A 16,777-nucleotide genomic window follows, 5' to 3' on the forward strand; every position below is an offset into this window, starting at 1 on the left:
ACATTCTTTGTGGCTTGTTGTGTTTTACACAAAATTTGAATCATGGATGTGTTGATGACATAAATGAGGAAATATTAGAGGACTTAAGGGGACATGATGTTGAACTACGGCGGGATTGGACACTTGAGGGTCCGGGAGTGGCAATGCGCGATACGCTCCTGGTGGAGCGGCTGGACAGAGATGGAGTGCGGGGAAGAGGAAGGAGCACAACAGGAGCAGGTGGTGCATTTGGAGGCCCACGCTCCATGGTTGTAGCAATCCTCTCCAGACTGTGGAGATGCGCCCGAGAGGCCGCAGCAACATCACGTTACGCCCAAACCACACCTATCTACTTCAGACCAACCCATTTTAGATTTGCGACGGGCGCAAGAGTCATTTATCCCGCCGGTATAATAGCAACAGATTGAGAACTGCCCACAAAGCTACTTGCGTTTCACGTTTGATACTTTTGTTTCAGATAGTTAAAATAGGGCCCTTAGTCTACTTTTCGATTCATCAGGGCATTCTTGACTTCCTGTCACTCTGCATTTACAGTCCAACCCATCTGAAAATACAATTAACTGTGTAGAATCACACAGTAATTAGTCGGTAGTTGTTAACATGTGTCATGTGCCCTTAATAGGGATGCACCAAACCCAAGGTTGGGTTCAGATTTGGCCGAACATTGGGCTTTTTGACGGGGTTCGGTTTCGGCCGAACTTTAGAATTTTTTTCACCGAACCGAATGCTTGCACTGCACGCGCTAAGCTGGTCGACGTAATGTAGGTGGACCGTTCAATGCAGTAGGCTATGAGAAAGTGAAAATGGAACTCACCAGCAGAAAAAGTGCCGCCCGGCAGCACCCCCAGCCCACTCTGCCCCAGCTAAAAGAAAGCGATCCAAGCCGAGCCACACGCCCAACCCGCAATGCTGACCTGTCCCACGGCGGCAAGGATACCACACAACACACTACATCGCCGCTGCCAAAACACCTGCGCATGAAACATCCGAAAGAATACGAGCCGCGCATAAAGGAATCCACAGACAGCAACCAAATGCAGCAACCCCATGGATGTATTAAGAGAACGCAACACCAGGTACGGCAAAGGTCACAGCTAAAAACTTGTGTTAACCAGACAGTCTCTCCCGGGCTGTCAGCCGTTCTCTCGGAGTCCGCCTACAGTGGGAGCGGAGCGACTGCTGCTCGTTAGCTAACGTTAGGTTTCTAATTTCACCCACCCAACATGCCTTCATCATACACTGGTTAGCGAAAATGTGCCAAACAAAATGGCGATGTGCTTTCCTACGATGCGAAAAGAGCGTGTGAATTCAACATTAAGTTGTTACATTTGTAAGGTGTTTTATTGTGTAACCTCTCAGTTGAAGGTTAAGAGGAAGTTACAGTAAACATAGACCTTTTATTGTGACAGGAAAAACGTAAGTGAATAAAGTGTTGTATTTTCTGACGGTTGACTGTGTTAGAGTGGAATAAAGTGAGACGTGCAGTGTCGTCTTGGTTCCAGCATTGGAAGCCTGTGTCTTTATTTTAAAGTCAAATCTGAGTCTAGACGATATAAGAAACCCTCGGTTACACATTTAACTATTTTAGAGGCTGTGGACGTTGTTTACTTCATTAATGTGTTTACTGTGTTAATGGACTGAGGATGGGAGCAGGATTCGGTTGGGTTCGGTTTTGGGTTCAGTATTCGGCCGAACCCCAAAAATCTGGGTTCGGTGCATCCCTAGCCCTTAATATATTTTAAATGATTCAGCTTTTAAAAGATAGACATTTCACATTGAGAGATGATTTACACTTGTGGTAGAAAGTCTAAAAAAGGGATTATACTGTAGAAATTAGAGCTCTTAATTTCCCTCTGTAATACCATTCAAATTTAATTATTTATCTTTAATAATCAAATTATATTTGAATATTAAATGCTCATATTGAGCCTATTATTAATATTTACTACTCTCACTCATGCTTATGCATTGTCAATGCCACTATAAGCATGTGGTGTTATACGTTCTAGAGGTTAGAATTGGCACCTACGTCAGGGCGCGTTGCATTTCTGGCTCACCGCTTTGTTTACATTAATTTCCAACCATGATCACACAGCGACAGACGCAAATCAACAGAGAACTCTGTAATCAAACATTATCCAACAAGTGTAACGAAGCGACTCGGTTTTAAAGACTAACGGTGCTCGGTTAGCACACTGACAGCATGTACAGCAAGCACAGCCAAAACAATATGTCATAAACGAAGTAACGTTTGTGTTAGCCACCATGCTAACAGCATTGATTACTTTGCCAAACGGTTTAATAGCACACTTTTTCTTGCTGATTGTAACGTTAATGAGAATACAGCTAGAAGTTAATATATGAAATTGGAGCTGACTGACAGCTGAAGGGCAGCTAATGTTAGCATTAGCAGCCTCCATCAAGCTCCCAGCTGAGCTCCAAAAACTCGCGACACAGTTAGAAAACAAGAACAAGCTAATTAATGATAACACCAGCATTTTGTCAATGCTGCTATGTCAATTTTTATTTCATGTTAAAACAGTATTTCCCATCCTTCATTTGATTCCCAGCTGCATTCCAGTAGCTCTACTGCTCGGTCTCTACCATAGCGCCGTGCCCTAAGACCTCACACTCCTGCTAACGTTATTGTTCTTCGGAAGTGACGTAACAAAAGCATTTTGTTTTAACATGCGGGTAGGCCAAGGCGAAAAGGGCGAGAATCACTAACCTTAGCCAACACATTTATAAAAAAATAACCATTCGAATTGTAATGTCAGCATTCGATTATTATTGATTTATTTTACATTCAAATCATATCCAACTCCCAAAATGAGAAAGTACAAAAAAATTGCAATTCCAAATTGTATGTCCACAACATTTTTCTCAAAGTGGTATTAGAAATTAATTCAATTTAGGAGTTTCAACACTATAAGGTAAATAAAGTGCAAATAGTCTATATCGACGACGTTTCACTACTGCCCAAAAAATTAGAATAAACCAGAGCATGTTTTTTGCGTTGTGTGGACTAGCCAGACCCTCCTCCGCAGCGCTGTGGAAGGTCTGGCAATGCGAGACTACAGTGCAAATGACCACACTATTTCAACACACAGTATTGAACTGCATCATATTGCATCATAACCTACTGCATCAGGACAGGGCTGATTTGAATTATATCTTCTATCTGTTAATAAGATTTTAGTTTCGGATTTTATACAACCTTCTGACTTTAAAGCTATAGTGCATAGTTTTTGTTTCCCCCATGATGAATTCTAAGTAATGACAACAAAACTGTCAGTGCATCCACATGTTACAAGCCTTCCGTGATTGTGCACCACCCCCACCCCTCCTCCATGCAGTTGCTAGTAGCCAAGGAGGACAGGAGGATTAAAAAAACATAATGGACTCTTCAGAAGAGGTAATCGTCTTCACTCGAGTTTCTGCACGCGAAAATCGGCGGACGACACCATTTTCTGAACATGGCCATACTGAGAAATACAGAGAGAGCTGTGTGGAGCTGATAGTCTTAATCAGCTTTGAATCAATTCATCTGGCTATGGCTTGAATGTAACGGATCTTCATTAATATAAAAAAGTTACGCACTAAAGCTTTAACGATTTGCGTGTATGTTATTTTTGCCTAGGTGGTGTTGCATTTGTGGTAATACAATTGAATAATTATTACAACTCAATAAGTACAACTAAGTACTATTTTGTTGTTTTTATACACCAGAAGCTTTTGGACGGAAAAATGATATCCTAGCATTGTCAATATCTATGGAGAATTAGATGTTATTATGTGTGAATGTGTGGTTGGGTTCAATCGCTCTTCTGTCCAGTGGCTCTTTGTCTCCTGTTGCATTACATAGTCACCAAAGGCGCACATTTATCATATGTGTGTGTTTGTGTGTGTGTGTGTGTGCATACACCACTGTAGCTACTGCTTGCCCTTGGTTTGGATGAGCAACCAGCATGACAAAGCCATCTTTCAAATACTGAATAACAAAACGTGTTTTTCCCTGAATGTGAGGTCTACTGAAGAAGAATAGCCAACTAATATTTTGTATTTCAAAGGTTTAATCTCCCCTGCACACTTAACTATGTTTATCATTACCATTACAGGCATCATGTGGCCAAACACTAACAGATGTATTTACACTTTTAGACCCTCAGGGATATCAGACAATATGCAGAAAATCTTTCAGCCATGATTATTGGTGGATTAGTGATGAGCCTTATTTCAGGCTGATCCGGTTATTCACTGATAAAGTGTCAAAGGATCTCATTACACTTCTGAATGGACACATATAACTGTTTATTTTCACAGGTGTATGTGTTGAAAGAAACACATTGCACATATCCACAATGCTGACAATTGCTAACATTCCTTTACCATGCTGCCTGGAATAAAAAAAAAAAACTGCAGATATGTCACTTGAGCATTAAGACAATCACTGAACACATTCATCATAAATGTCATAAAATGTCTTGAGCATCCGCCCTGCCTTACATCTTTGACTGACCTCTCCAAGTACTTTATGCGCGTTCATAGGGTGAAAATGCAAACTCTGGAAATGAAAAGGAAATGCAAAATAACAGACCGTCCAAGTACTTAACCAGAATGTGTATGTCACCTACTGCATCTTTGAAGCATATTCACACACAAATGCACAAAGAGCAACTGGAAAGAAAGTGGGCTATTACACACAGTCTATTACTCACAGACTTTGACAGGATAATTGGCCGGTGTTTGAAATAATTTTTTCAAGTTTCTAGCTCTAGCGTAGCCTACAGGTAAATCAAACGATTAATGCTGAAAGCTTCACAAAGGGTTTAAACCACGAGTTAAGAAATTATTTGTATGTAAATGGCCTCTAAGGTTGTCACAATACCTGAATTTTAAACTTCGATACAGTATTAGTATAAAATGCTGTGTGGTATTCATCAGATGAATGGCGCCTCTCTCCCTCCGCACCTCCAATGCCCGGAGCTCCACTAGCAAAAAGTCCGCCAGATGGTGGACACTGGCGTAGGAATTTGTATAGGACAGCTGAAGATGTGAAAGGGGGGGAATGACATGCAGCAAAGGGCCTCAGGTCGGAGTTGAACCTGCGGCCTCTTTGTCAAGGAGAAAACCTCTATATATGGGAGCACCCTCTACCAGGTGAGCTACCCAGGCACTCTTGAAAAGGACATTTTTCAATCTCAATTAGGCAAGGCAAGGCAAGGCAGCTTTATTTGTATAGCACATTTCAGCAACAGGGCAATTCAAAGTGCTTTACATAAAACATTAAAGAGCAGTTAAAAACAATTAAAAAACAAATTAAAACATTAAAGTGCAGGTAGAAATGATAAAAAATAAAAAAAGTCAAGCTCCATTCAAATGAATACAGGAGTCAGGATATAGCGTCTAAGCTCCTGGTGATTTATTTGGCATCAGCGTCATATACAGTATGAATAGGAGTGAAACTGTAGAACATAAACAAAAATATACAGTAAACAAGATGCACAAAGTATACACTGTAGTGTAAACTCCACATAGCTACTATGCATCAGTTGTATAGTGATTTAAGTATACAGTATACATGGCATGCAGTTAAGCTGATAACTTGCTAACGTACATATGGTTTAGCTTACGATTTACTAATTTACAAAAATAAAGCTTAGTAAAACATTCATCACAAAAATAATGTCAAGATATTGTTCTATGATCTGTCTTAAACTAATACTTACAGACAATGCTTTCGAAGGCATAAACAAAGGAAGGATAGCAGCAGATAAGATGTGAGTCCATTCAGCAAAAATACAGCTGCATGCTACAAACTAAAATGGCTGACTTCCTGTTGTCAAAGTGCATATCAAACTAAAAGAAATTTAAAGGGCTGGTAGAGCGTTAATTTACTAAACCTGTAGGCAAAACAACGATGTAGCCATCGCTACAAAGCTTAGTTTAATCTCGGTAAACCTTGCTAAATCCGGGACAGTTCACAGTCTGTCTCTTGATAAGTTCACAGAAATATCTGACAAGTTCACAGACGTTGTCTTTCTTATTGACCTAGTTCACAGACTAAATCTGACCAGTTCACAGACGTGGTCCTTGTATGGATAATCTATTGTCACACCTGTGTTGTGTTGAAGATAAAAAAGTTAAAACCATGCTTATGTTTTAGTACAATATACTTTTAGGTAAAACATGTAACTTAAAAAATGTAAACTGTTGTGTGACTGAGTGAAGGAATGTTTCAATACTGATTAAGCCTAATCAGCATTTGTCTGGCTCACACCTTCTCAAGCTTCTAAAGAATTGATTAGGTCATGTCTGTTATTTAGCATGAATGTAGATGCTCTAGAAGACTTATTGTTTAAACAACTTTTGGGGAGCCACTCCCTGCGGGGCCAGACTGGGTTAGAACAAAGGAAATGCATATCTCTGTAGAATCGACACTACCATGATAAACAACCTTAGTCTAGTGTGTCCTTATCCTGAGAGACAGCAATATAATTTGGATCCTGAGATGATCCCAGTGCTTCAACTGTGACCCCGCAAGGGGAAGCATGTTGAAGTCCGCTGTTTACAGTGTATTTGTTTTGTCATGTTGCATGACTGATTGATGTAATTCCTGAAGAGGAGGCATGTCATTTCAGTCCGCTGTCAGCTGCAGTGTATCATTTGTTTTTGTCATGTCGTTTTCATCGTGTTGTTTTATTAAACCTTTTGCTTAATCTTTCAATTCGACCCCAGCCTCTCCTTTCTCCTCAGAAATCAAACAAACACGTCTTTTAGATTTTCCTTACAGTTGGAGAGGTAATATCAGAAATATGTCCGTTATCTGCCGGTCCATATTTCTCCATCATTTCTCAGACCACAGGTCCTTTTGGCTTAAGTGACTTGGTGTTTTCGTTACCCAGTACAGGATTGCAGTAGTTCTACTTTTCACTACGATGTAGCCGTCGCTACAAAGCTTAGTTTAATCTCGGTTAACCTTGCTAAATCCGGGACAGCTCACAGTCTGTCTCTTGATAAGTTCACAGAAATATCTGACAAGTTCACAGACGTTGTCTTTCTTATTGACTTAGTTCACAGACTAAATCTGACCAGTTCACAGACGTGGTCCTTGTATGGATAATATTGTCACACCCGTGTTTTTTGAGGTATAATCTATGTCACACTCGCGTTGGAGAAATTCTCAGAAATATTACTGTTATCAAAAATACCACTAGATAAAAGACAAGAATAAACAATTACACTATCTCATGGTCAAAAAAATTAAGATTTGTTCACACATGTACTGAAGACCTATTTTAAAGGGAAGTATTGTAAAACTACACTTCATTTATCTAACAGCTATTTAGTTACTAGTTACTTTGCAGATTAAGATTTACATACAAAACAAATGGATGGATTTTGGATTAAATTCCTCAGCAATATAGAAGGAAATTGAAGTTTGCAATGTCTCAACCAGCTACAACATTAAATGACTCTTATACATTAATGCATCAGTAAAACATTGTCAGGGTCCCACCGTCACCAGCACTCACCCCTCCCACTCATTCACATTCACCATCATTCACTCCATTCATCCGTTCACTCTCTCCTCACCACTGATCACTCACACCTGCACCTCATCAGGCCACGTCATCAGTCCACCACCTTTATATGCAGCACAGGCTCATTCACTCATTGTCTGGCCTAGTTGCCACACGTGCTACACGACACATTGACTCCCTCGTGTTGTCTGTGCTGTCTGTTGGATTTCTGTAAATAAAGCTACGCTTCACTTACCACCAGTCTGACTCCTGTGCAATCCGTGACAAACATAATCCAATACGTGGCAATATCATTTTTACAATTCATACTTGAAGTAAAATTTGCTGATGTCACCTCAGTACAATTTTTAATGCAGTAAAAGATCTAAATATTTCTTCCACCACTGCTTTTACATACATTATAGATTGATAATTGTGTCCACTAGTATAAACAACCCATCGTTATCTAATCAAATGAGACTAAAACACCTCTTACCCATAAAAGCTGCATGTGTATGCTGAGCAGTTGCTGGTGTAGAGGACTGGCACCTTCTTTATTTAAACTCACGCATCAGCACAGATGGCAATGATGGTGTGTTCAATTGTATGTGTGTCAGTGCCCTACTCTTACATTATGGACTTCTGCAGTGCCATTAATTTAACATGCTTGTTTTGACTATCATGTTTAATAATATACACTCTGCCAGGACCACTCACATCAAAGTTATTGCATCATAAATAGGCAAATAGGTTTATTTATGATTGGCTGTATGGTTCTGACTCCCCAGTCTGTCCATGCTGTCCACTGCAAAATAGCCTCGGGAAGGAACTTGTTTTGGTGGATAGTAGATAGTCTAGCTAGCTGTTTGGATTTACCCTGCAGAGATCTAAGGAGCAGTTAACCATAGTCCTCATAAATCGACCGGGGTTTAGAATGCCAACACAAAGAAAGAGGAAGGTGACGGACATCCGCCCGGAAATTAGGGACATCCGGCAGAATTTCCGGCCCCTGAACAATCTCTAAAATGAATCGACGTTGATATAGACTAATAGACCCGCAGAAACTGTTCCAACAGCTGTAACATTGTTCACCTGAGCAGTTTGGTCGGTTTTAACCGAACCCTGGAGCGTTTGGTTGGATAGCCTGGATCTTTTGGGGGGGGTGTGAACACTCGTCTGAACTCTGGTGCGGACCAAACAATCAAACTCTGGTCCAATTGAAAATGGGGGTCTCTCGGTTTTCTTCCAAGTGCACTAGAGTTCAGTTCACGTTAGGTGAGAATGCAGTCTGACCCAGATATAGGAAGCTAACCAAAAAAACTATGCATTTAATAGCCTGTAATGTCAACTTTGCACAGAATTTACGGACTTATGTATGATTTAAAGGATGATAACTTTCGAATCCATAACCTATTATGACTCGCTGCATGTCTGTGTGACAACACATCATCATCCCAATCTCATCAGGGCCTTCCTTCTCCATACTCGCTGTCTTGTCAGCTGCTCATATTGTTTGCCTTCTTCTAAAATTATAGAAACATTAAAGTATATGGAAGCACATTTCCACCAATGTGATGAAAAAAGATCCTGTAAGTCATTGTAATGACTTAGCATCTCAAAATAATGAGAAACGTTCTCAAAATAATGAGACACTTTAGAAAGTTTCTAATTATAATTACTTACAGGATAATTTTTTTTCGTCATGGTAGAACTGCGCTATCATAAAAGCAAAACCAGAAAACCCAAGACATTATAATTTTGATGTTCCTCCATTATTTCTGAGAGTAGAAGTTCCAGCGACCGCGAGACATTTGTTTACAAAGTGTGGGGCGTTTGAACGCAAACCGAACCATTGGAAAAATGCAACAATGTTGCAACTTCATCCCCAGGATCGCACACATCTACCAAACTATAGTTGTAAAATATTACACATATTTTATTTTGTTATATATACTATGTAAGTAAGTTGCACATTTTATTCTACACTTGTACATAAATGTACATTTTTAATTCCTTTAAGTATATATTTTTTCAGTAGTTGTTCTGGCAAGTTATCTAATTTTATTGTATCTTATTTTTTATCTTATTTATTATTTCTAGTATATTTCTTGTATTTTTCTGTATGTGTGTATGTCCCTGTAACTTGCTGCTGTTTGGGATCCATCCATCCATCCATCCATCCATCCATCGGCATGGCAGTATCTCAGTCCTTAGATAGTTGGGTTGGGAACCAGAGGGTTGCTGGCTCAAGTCCCCAGTACGGAGTGTGGACTGTAGCTGGAGAGGTGCCAGTTCACCTTCTGCGCCCTACCAAGGTGCTCTTGAGCAAGGCAACTGCTTGGGGTGCCTGTCCAGCACTCGCAGCCCCCTCACTCTGACATCTCTCCATTTTGTGCATGTATGGGACGTGGGCATGTGTGTGTATTTCAGGCCTGTGTTAGTCTGAAAAAATTGTAATTTCCCCACTGGGGATTAAAAAAAAATAAGTATAAATTATTATCTATCTATCTATCTATCTATCTATCTATCTATCTATCTATCTATCTATCTATCTATCGTAAACCGCCTTAACCCTTGTGTTGTCCTTCGGGTCCCAGTGACCCGAAGGACAACACAAGGATTATGTACTTCCGTTTACTTTGTTGGGAATTGCTCTCTAAATAAGGGTTAATACAGCACCTTAGTTCTTGTTTGTACAGCATTTTGGTCAGCTTAAACTGTGTTTAAATGTGTTCTAGAAATAAACTTTACTTACTTACTTTACAAGAAACAGGGTTTAGATAGCAATTCTCAACAAAGTAAAGGGAAGTACATAATCCTTGTGTTGTCCTTCGGGTCCCAGTGACCCGAAGGACAACACAAGGATTATGTACTTCCCTTTACTTTACTTGACCACACAAGGGTTAAGGAAACTTTAATATTATTTAAAAAAGCGAGAGGAATTTGCAGTAAATTGGGGTTCATTATATTGACAGCCTTGTCCATCTGTCTGTCTGTCTCTCTCAGATACAGGTTTACTACAGCAGGATGCAGTAGCTCTGCACAACCAAGCAGAAAGCCTGCAGCCCAACCTTCACCTGCTTGGCTACCTCTTCCTCTCCCGGCCCATGAGCTACGCCTTCAACTGCATCCTCCTCTTCCAATTGTAAGTTACCATGGTGATGAAGGAGCCCATCATTTCAGCAGGATCTCAGCATTGCAACATTTCCAAATGCTACAATAAATAACACTCAGTGTAGGAGAGAGTATGTGGGTGGTAGTGTTTTTTACCATCACTTTAGTCCATTTGTGCTGTTTAAGTTCAGCATGGTTTATTATGCTGTGAGCTGTTCCCATTTAATATGTGCATTTATAAACAGGATTGATCACAATTGTCTCAATATGTTTAAACCTATTCACCCACCATGTTTAGCACATCTCCACCAAAAATTTTAATAGTTACAGTATTTCTAGTCCTTAGAGTGGGATGTAGAGACCTCAAGGTCTTTAAGGGGTTCAGTAAAATTCACCAACGCATTCTTATGAACAGGTCCATATGATATCGTATGAAAATGTAAGCACAGCCAAACGTTTGATATCCTACAAAATTAGGAGCCCACCGACTGGTCATGTGACGCTGGGTGGTCACGTGATGCCGGATACAGACCTCTGTTGTATCAGCGGTAGTTGATCGTGGTTTGGATTAAAACACTACTAAGGAACACGCATTTCCTGGGTGAAAGGCTATAGTTTTCCCCAGGAAGCGAACTCTGCTCTCTGTCTTTTCAGAAAAAATGTAAATGTCTTAACATGAATCCAACACATTATTAGCAAATATGAATCCCCACTGAATATAAGCTTACTGGCCTATAGACAGAGGTGGAAATTAACTAAATAAATGTACTCACGTTACTGTATTGACTAGTTTTGTTTATTTTGTATTTTTCAAGTAGTTTTTAAAATTGGTAATTTAAAATGTACTTGATTAAGTTTTGAGTGAAGTATTGTATTTCGCTACGTTTCAAATCCCATCCGTTACTGAGTTAAAAAAAAAAAAAACTTTGAAAAAATTCCACTACACCAGTAGCCTGGCTCCGCCCTCCTACGCACTTCCGCTCAATTTTCATTTCCCTTCAGTACTACGTCTGGGTTTGCTCTCCCAACGAGAGATTTTGTAAATTGTATTTTGTTAATAAGTGTGTATAATAAAAAACAAACAAAAAAAAAACGTCTGGGTTTGCGGTATACCGTGCGTTCATGGACATCGTTTTTTCCGAGTGAAAACGTCACCATTCACTTAACTTCCTGTGGGAATCAGAGGTGGGAAACTCGGGCTGGATTTTGATAACCGAGTTCCCCAGTTGGTGACGCGTTGTTGACAACTGACGTTTGATGTAGGCGACTTTGGTTCACTGAACATATTTTAATGACAAACTGTTTATTGTGGACGAATGCCTCTGCCAATAAAAATACACAGACATAATGTTTCAAATTATTCATAAATAGGCCTATGTATAAAAAAACAACACATTATTTTAGTCTTTTCCCGTTGGTTGTCCTGCAGATAACACAAACACCTGGCGATGTGCTGTTTGGATACTCATATAAGAAAACATAACTCGCTCCGTTAGTGATGAAGGAGTAGCTAAGGCGAACGCTAGCGATGCTAAGCCGACGTCACGATCAAACATTAGCGATTGGTTATGGCAGTTCCAGAGTGGCTCTGGGCAGATCCAACAGTTTTAAACTTCAACAGAGTACCCGCCTTCAAGGACTACATGGCATCATGACTTTGCGTAAATATATACGCCACTTTCATAAAGCCAAATGGCGTGTTATTTTACGCCATTTTCAGCTATCCACGTGTATGATACACGCTGGAAACAGCTGATGTAAACAGACCCACCGTGGCCTGCCACGTCGCTCAACGAGAACGCGACGCAATCTTCAGCGAGAACAACGTCACAGCCTGTCAAGAAAAAAAAAATGGTTGAGTTTAGGAAAACAACACAGGGAAAGGCTTTAGTAACAAAACAGTGACAAAAACACGGAAAATAACGACTAAAACACGCTTACGACAACAACAAATGGTTGGGTTTAGGAAAGAAACATTGGGTAAGGCTTATTAAAAACAAAAAAAAAAAAATAAAATAAAAACGGTCGAAAAACCACCACACACGGGGCGCGAACACGGCTCTCCCAGGTGAAAGTCCTGTGTTTTACCCATCCACCACCCAACCTACCTCCTTACCCAATCCCCCGTTGCTTTATACCACTCGCTACGGCGGAAATGGACTCGCAATATAGGCCAATGGCGGCCGATTTGCGATGAAATACACGCAAAAATGCGATTATGAGTCTTTATAACACGCAAAAACAGAATACAAATTGGCGTGACATACATACGCCATTTCATGAGATCAGTCTGTCAAGGAAGTTAACACTTGTCAATGGAGAGTGGCCAGACTATCTGTACAAATGAAATGTACCAGAGTCTGGTAGGACCAGGCTGCTACATCTGCATACGTTTTTGTGAAAACATATGCAGCTTCTTCTTCTCTCGTCACAATTAAAAAGTAGTAGAAGAAGAACTGCAATGTGTCTGACCCCTGTGTTAGCGAGCCGCGAACTGAGCGAGAGACGTTAGCATGGACTTTAATGAGCTGTTATCCCTCAAAAATGTCAGCTCATGGGAAAGAAAGAAAGGTCAAGACAGAGTGCCGCGTTTTTAACCAAACTTGGACTTCTAAGTATTTATTTATTGAAGTCAAAGGTAAAGCCATGTGCTTAGTTTGCGGAGAACAGATTGCTGTGTTAAAGGATTATAATTTGAATTGCCACTACAATACTAAACACGCAGAGAAATACAACAACTTGACTGATGGAGAGAGGGCACGGACATCTGAAGCTTTGTTAGTTAAGCTGCAAAAGCAACAAGGCATCCAGGGATGCAGCAGTCAAGACCAGCTTTGTGATAGCCCACAAAATCGCCAAAAACAGTAAGCCATTTTCTGAAGGGGAGTTTATTAAAAAGCGTTTGGACTCTGCTGCGCTAATATGCCCAGAGAAAAAAAGAGACGTTTGAGAACATGCCGCCTGACATAAAATTAATATTGAGCAGAATTGAGTTTAGCCTGTTGGTCCGGCCCTCCACAACAGTCCCCGTTTCTCATGTGGCCCCTTGGGAAAATGAATTGCCCACCCCTGCCGTAGGACAACGTATGTAGGAGACTGGCTAAATTAATTAACATGCTGTACATCTAATTAGCTCATACAGGCTACTTAGGTGTGTAGAAGCTAGCTGCTAGTCTGGGCTGTGAACATTAGGGTCTAACCAATTTACAAAAGTACATTTTACTTATTATTACTACTACTACTACTACTACTACTTCTTATTACTTTTACTTGAGTAATTTATAGGTAAGAGATAAGACAGCCATACACAGATACAGTATATCCTATCCTAAGGATTCACTGTGCCACATGTATGTGAAAAAAGATGTGTTACGATTGGACAAAACGGACCCAAATGCAGAGCTCAACAACAGTTTATCAGGGAAAAGTGGAGGATAAACGGGGAAGTGGGAAGGTGGATGCCAAGGGAGAAGGCGTAGGCGCAGAGACCGAAGGGGAGAGCTCTGAGGGCACGGGGAGACCGGGGCTGGGAGATCCACAGGTGAGGCGCTGAAGCACGGGGAAACATGGGCTGAGGCAGGCTGGAGCAGAGAACCTTGAGGGAGGGACTGGATGGCAAAGCCAGCTGACCGGAGGTAGAGCTATGGAGAAGGTAGCGACTGGAATGAGAAGAAAACGGATTACAAAGAAGGCAGACAGGAAAACATACAAGACAATTTGCAGGCACTTGGGTCATATGTCACCAAGGAGACAGGAGCAACAATCAAGCGAAGATGGTGAGTCAATCCGGGGTTTAAATACTGGGCTTGATTGTAGTTGATGACCGGCAGGTGTGTACAGCTGGAGGAGTGGTAGTGAGCAGGCGAGCAGGTGTGTGCAATCAGCTGGCTGTCACGAGCAGGAGGGGAGGGGGGAACACCGAGAGAGACAGAGCAAACAAACTGACAGCAAAGCATAAGAGAAAAAAGAAGAATAAAAAACAAACTCACGGCCAGCCGGACTCCAACCATCCCAAGATGATTTATAAAATGATGTCGACAGTTATTAGTAATAATAATAATACTAATAGCTTAGTATTCTATGCACTAAAAAGGTATGTATAAAGGCTTTAGGCCGCCCCACATGTTAGTGTAGGACCAGTTTAATATGGAACTTAATGCTATACAATATTAGTAGTAGGGGTCCCTGCTCCGTCTCTATTTAAGTTAAGGGGTCCTTGGTTTTAAAAAACGTTAAAGAACCCCTGGTTTAAAGTAAAAAGCTGTCATTAGATTTTTTTTACAGCTGCACTTCGCAGGTGTTTTCCCATTGTTCACTACCTGCCTGGTAGTGAAAAGTAGACAAAGTTAGCGACTAGCTGGTAAGAGAGTGAATATTGGATTTGCATTCATCAAGTGTCCAGAAACATGATGCCAAATACATGCTAATGTTGCTGTGTGTCTGCTGGATGTGAAAATAGGCACCTTATTAATACATTCGTCATACTGGCTTTATAGATCATACGTTATTGTTGCATTTACAGCTTGTTGCACTGCCCCCAAGCTACCATGACAAAAAAAATAATATATATACCCAATTAATAAAAAAAAGAAAAAAAAGAATTAATACAGGGGGGGGCCCCCCCCCGGTGTTTTTTTTTTTTTTTATAAAGGGGGGGGGGGGGGGCCCCTTTTTTTTGCCTGTCCTTAATATTTTTCCCTAATATGTCTTACAGTGGGACTAATTAATGAACTAAGACATAATTATACGGTGCCATCTAACTAAGAGATGCATTATTTTATTTATAGGATACAAAGTCTAATTTACTAGACTACTAATTTATGACTTACTGTCTAATATACTGTATATTTATGACACAAAGTCTTATATTAGAATATTTTCTCGAAATTTTTACACAAGTCATAAACACAATCATTACAAAAGATGGATATATTCTTCCATCACTGATTTTTCTGTGTACTAAGATCAGTATAGACTGAAGCTAAAATACTGTCTCCTGACCTCCATCACATTGTCTCAATTATAACCAATATCCTACCATGCAGTGGTGTAATGTAACTAAGTACATTTACTCAAGTACTGTACTTAAATACAAATGTTGAGGTACTTACTTTACTCGAGTCTTTTCTTTTCATGCCACTTTCTACTTCTACTCCGCTTGAGCAATGATTGAATGAATGAGCAACACACAACTGTTTGGATCCTTTCCAGTTTCTAAACTGTGAGGATTTTTCTGCATCGACTACTTTTAATTTTAATACTTCATTTACATTTTCCTTACGATGCTTACATACTTTTACTTAAAGTGATGGTTCAGAGTAATTTCACCCTAGGGTCCTTTGCACCATGACCTCGAGCCAAACAACCACCCAGAAGCTTTTTTCACCTGGGTCGAACATTGGGAGAGTTAGCGTAGAGTAGCGTTATCAGCTGAATAGCTTAGTGCAGGGGCTAATGGATCCACGTTTGTATCTTGTAAATGACCCCACTAATAATGCCCGAAATGATACCAAACTTAAACAGTAGTACAAATAGGTTATGCACTCATAAAACAATGGATTGGAAAGTTTGTAAGTACACCAGAAGTTTATTTAAATAACACTTGCCTGTTGGCTTCTGCTCTCTGCTGCTACTGCTACCGGGCAGTAAGAGTGCTTAGGGACATCTACAAATTACAACACCGAAAAGAGATACAACAAAAATATTTATTAATTAAAATTAAAATTAAATTTTTTTTTTTACAGTAAGTGCTGTAGTATAACTAGCAGGAGACAAGTTATAATTGAGGTAAGTTTGGAGACAGTACCTTATTTAATCATTAAATTAATAAATATTTTTGTTGTATCTCTTTTTGGTGTTGTAATTTGAAGATGTCCCTAAGCACCCTTACTGCCCGGTAGCAGTAGTAGCAGCAGAGAGCAGAAGTCAACAGGCAAGTGTTATTTACATAAACTTCTGGTGTACTTACAAACTTTCCAATCCATCGTTTTATAAGTGCATAACCTATTTGTACTAGTGTAGAAGTTTGGTATCATTTTGGGTATTATTAGGGGTCATTTACGAGATACAAACATGGATCCATTAGCCCCTGCACTAAGCTATTCAGCTGATAACGCTAACTCGTCCAATGTTAGACTCAG

At 40.1% G+C, this 16,777-nt stretch overlaps 1 protein-coding gene across 3 annotated transcripts in view; it reads left to right on the top strand.

Annotated features, from left to right (window-relative positions):
- The window catches only part of si:ch211-51h4.2, a 102,651-nt gene that overhangs the window by 13,558 nt on the left and 72,316 nt on the right, over nt 1-16,777 (top strand). For all 3 annotated transcript variants that reach the window (XM_039812286.1, XM_039812284.1, XM_039812285.1), the window contains exon 6: nt 10,530-10,668. In XM_039812286.1, coding sequence (XP_039668220.1) covers nt 10,530-10,668 — 139 coding nt within the window. The remainder of the gene's footprint in view (nt 1-10,529; nt 10,669-16,777) is intronic.

Source organism: Perca fluviatilis, chromosome 9 (genome assembly GCF_010015445.1).
Source record: "Perca fluviatilis chromosome 9, GENO_Pfluv_1.0, whole genome shotgun sequence".
NCBI classification, from domain to species: Eukaryota; Metazoa; Chordata; class Actinopteri; order Perciformes; family Percidae; genus Perca; species Perca fluviatilis.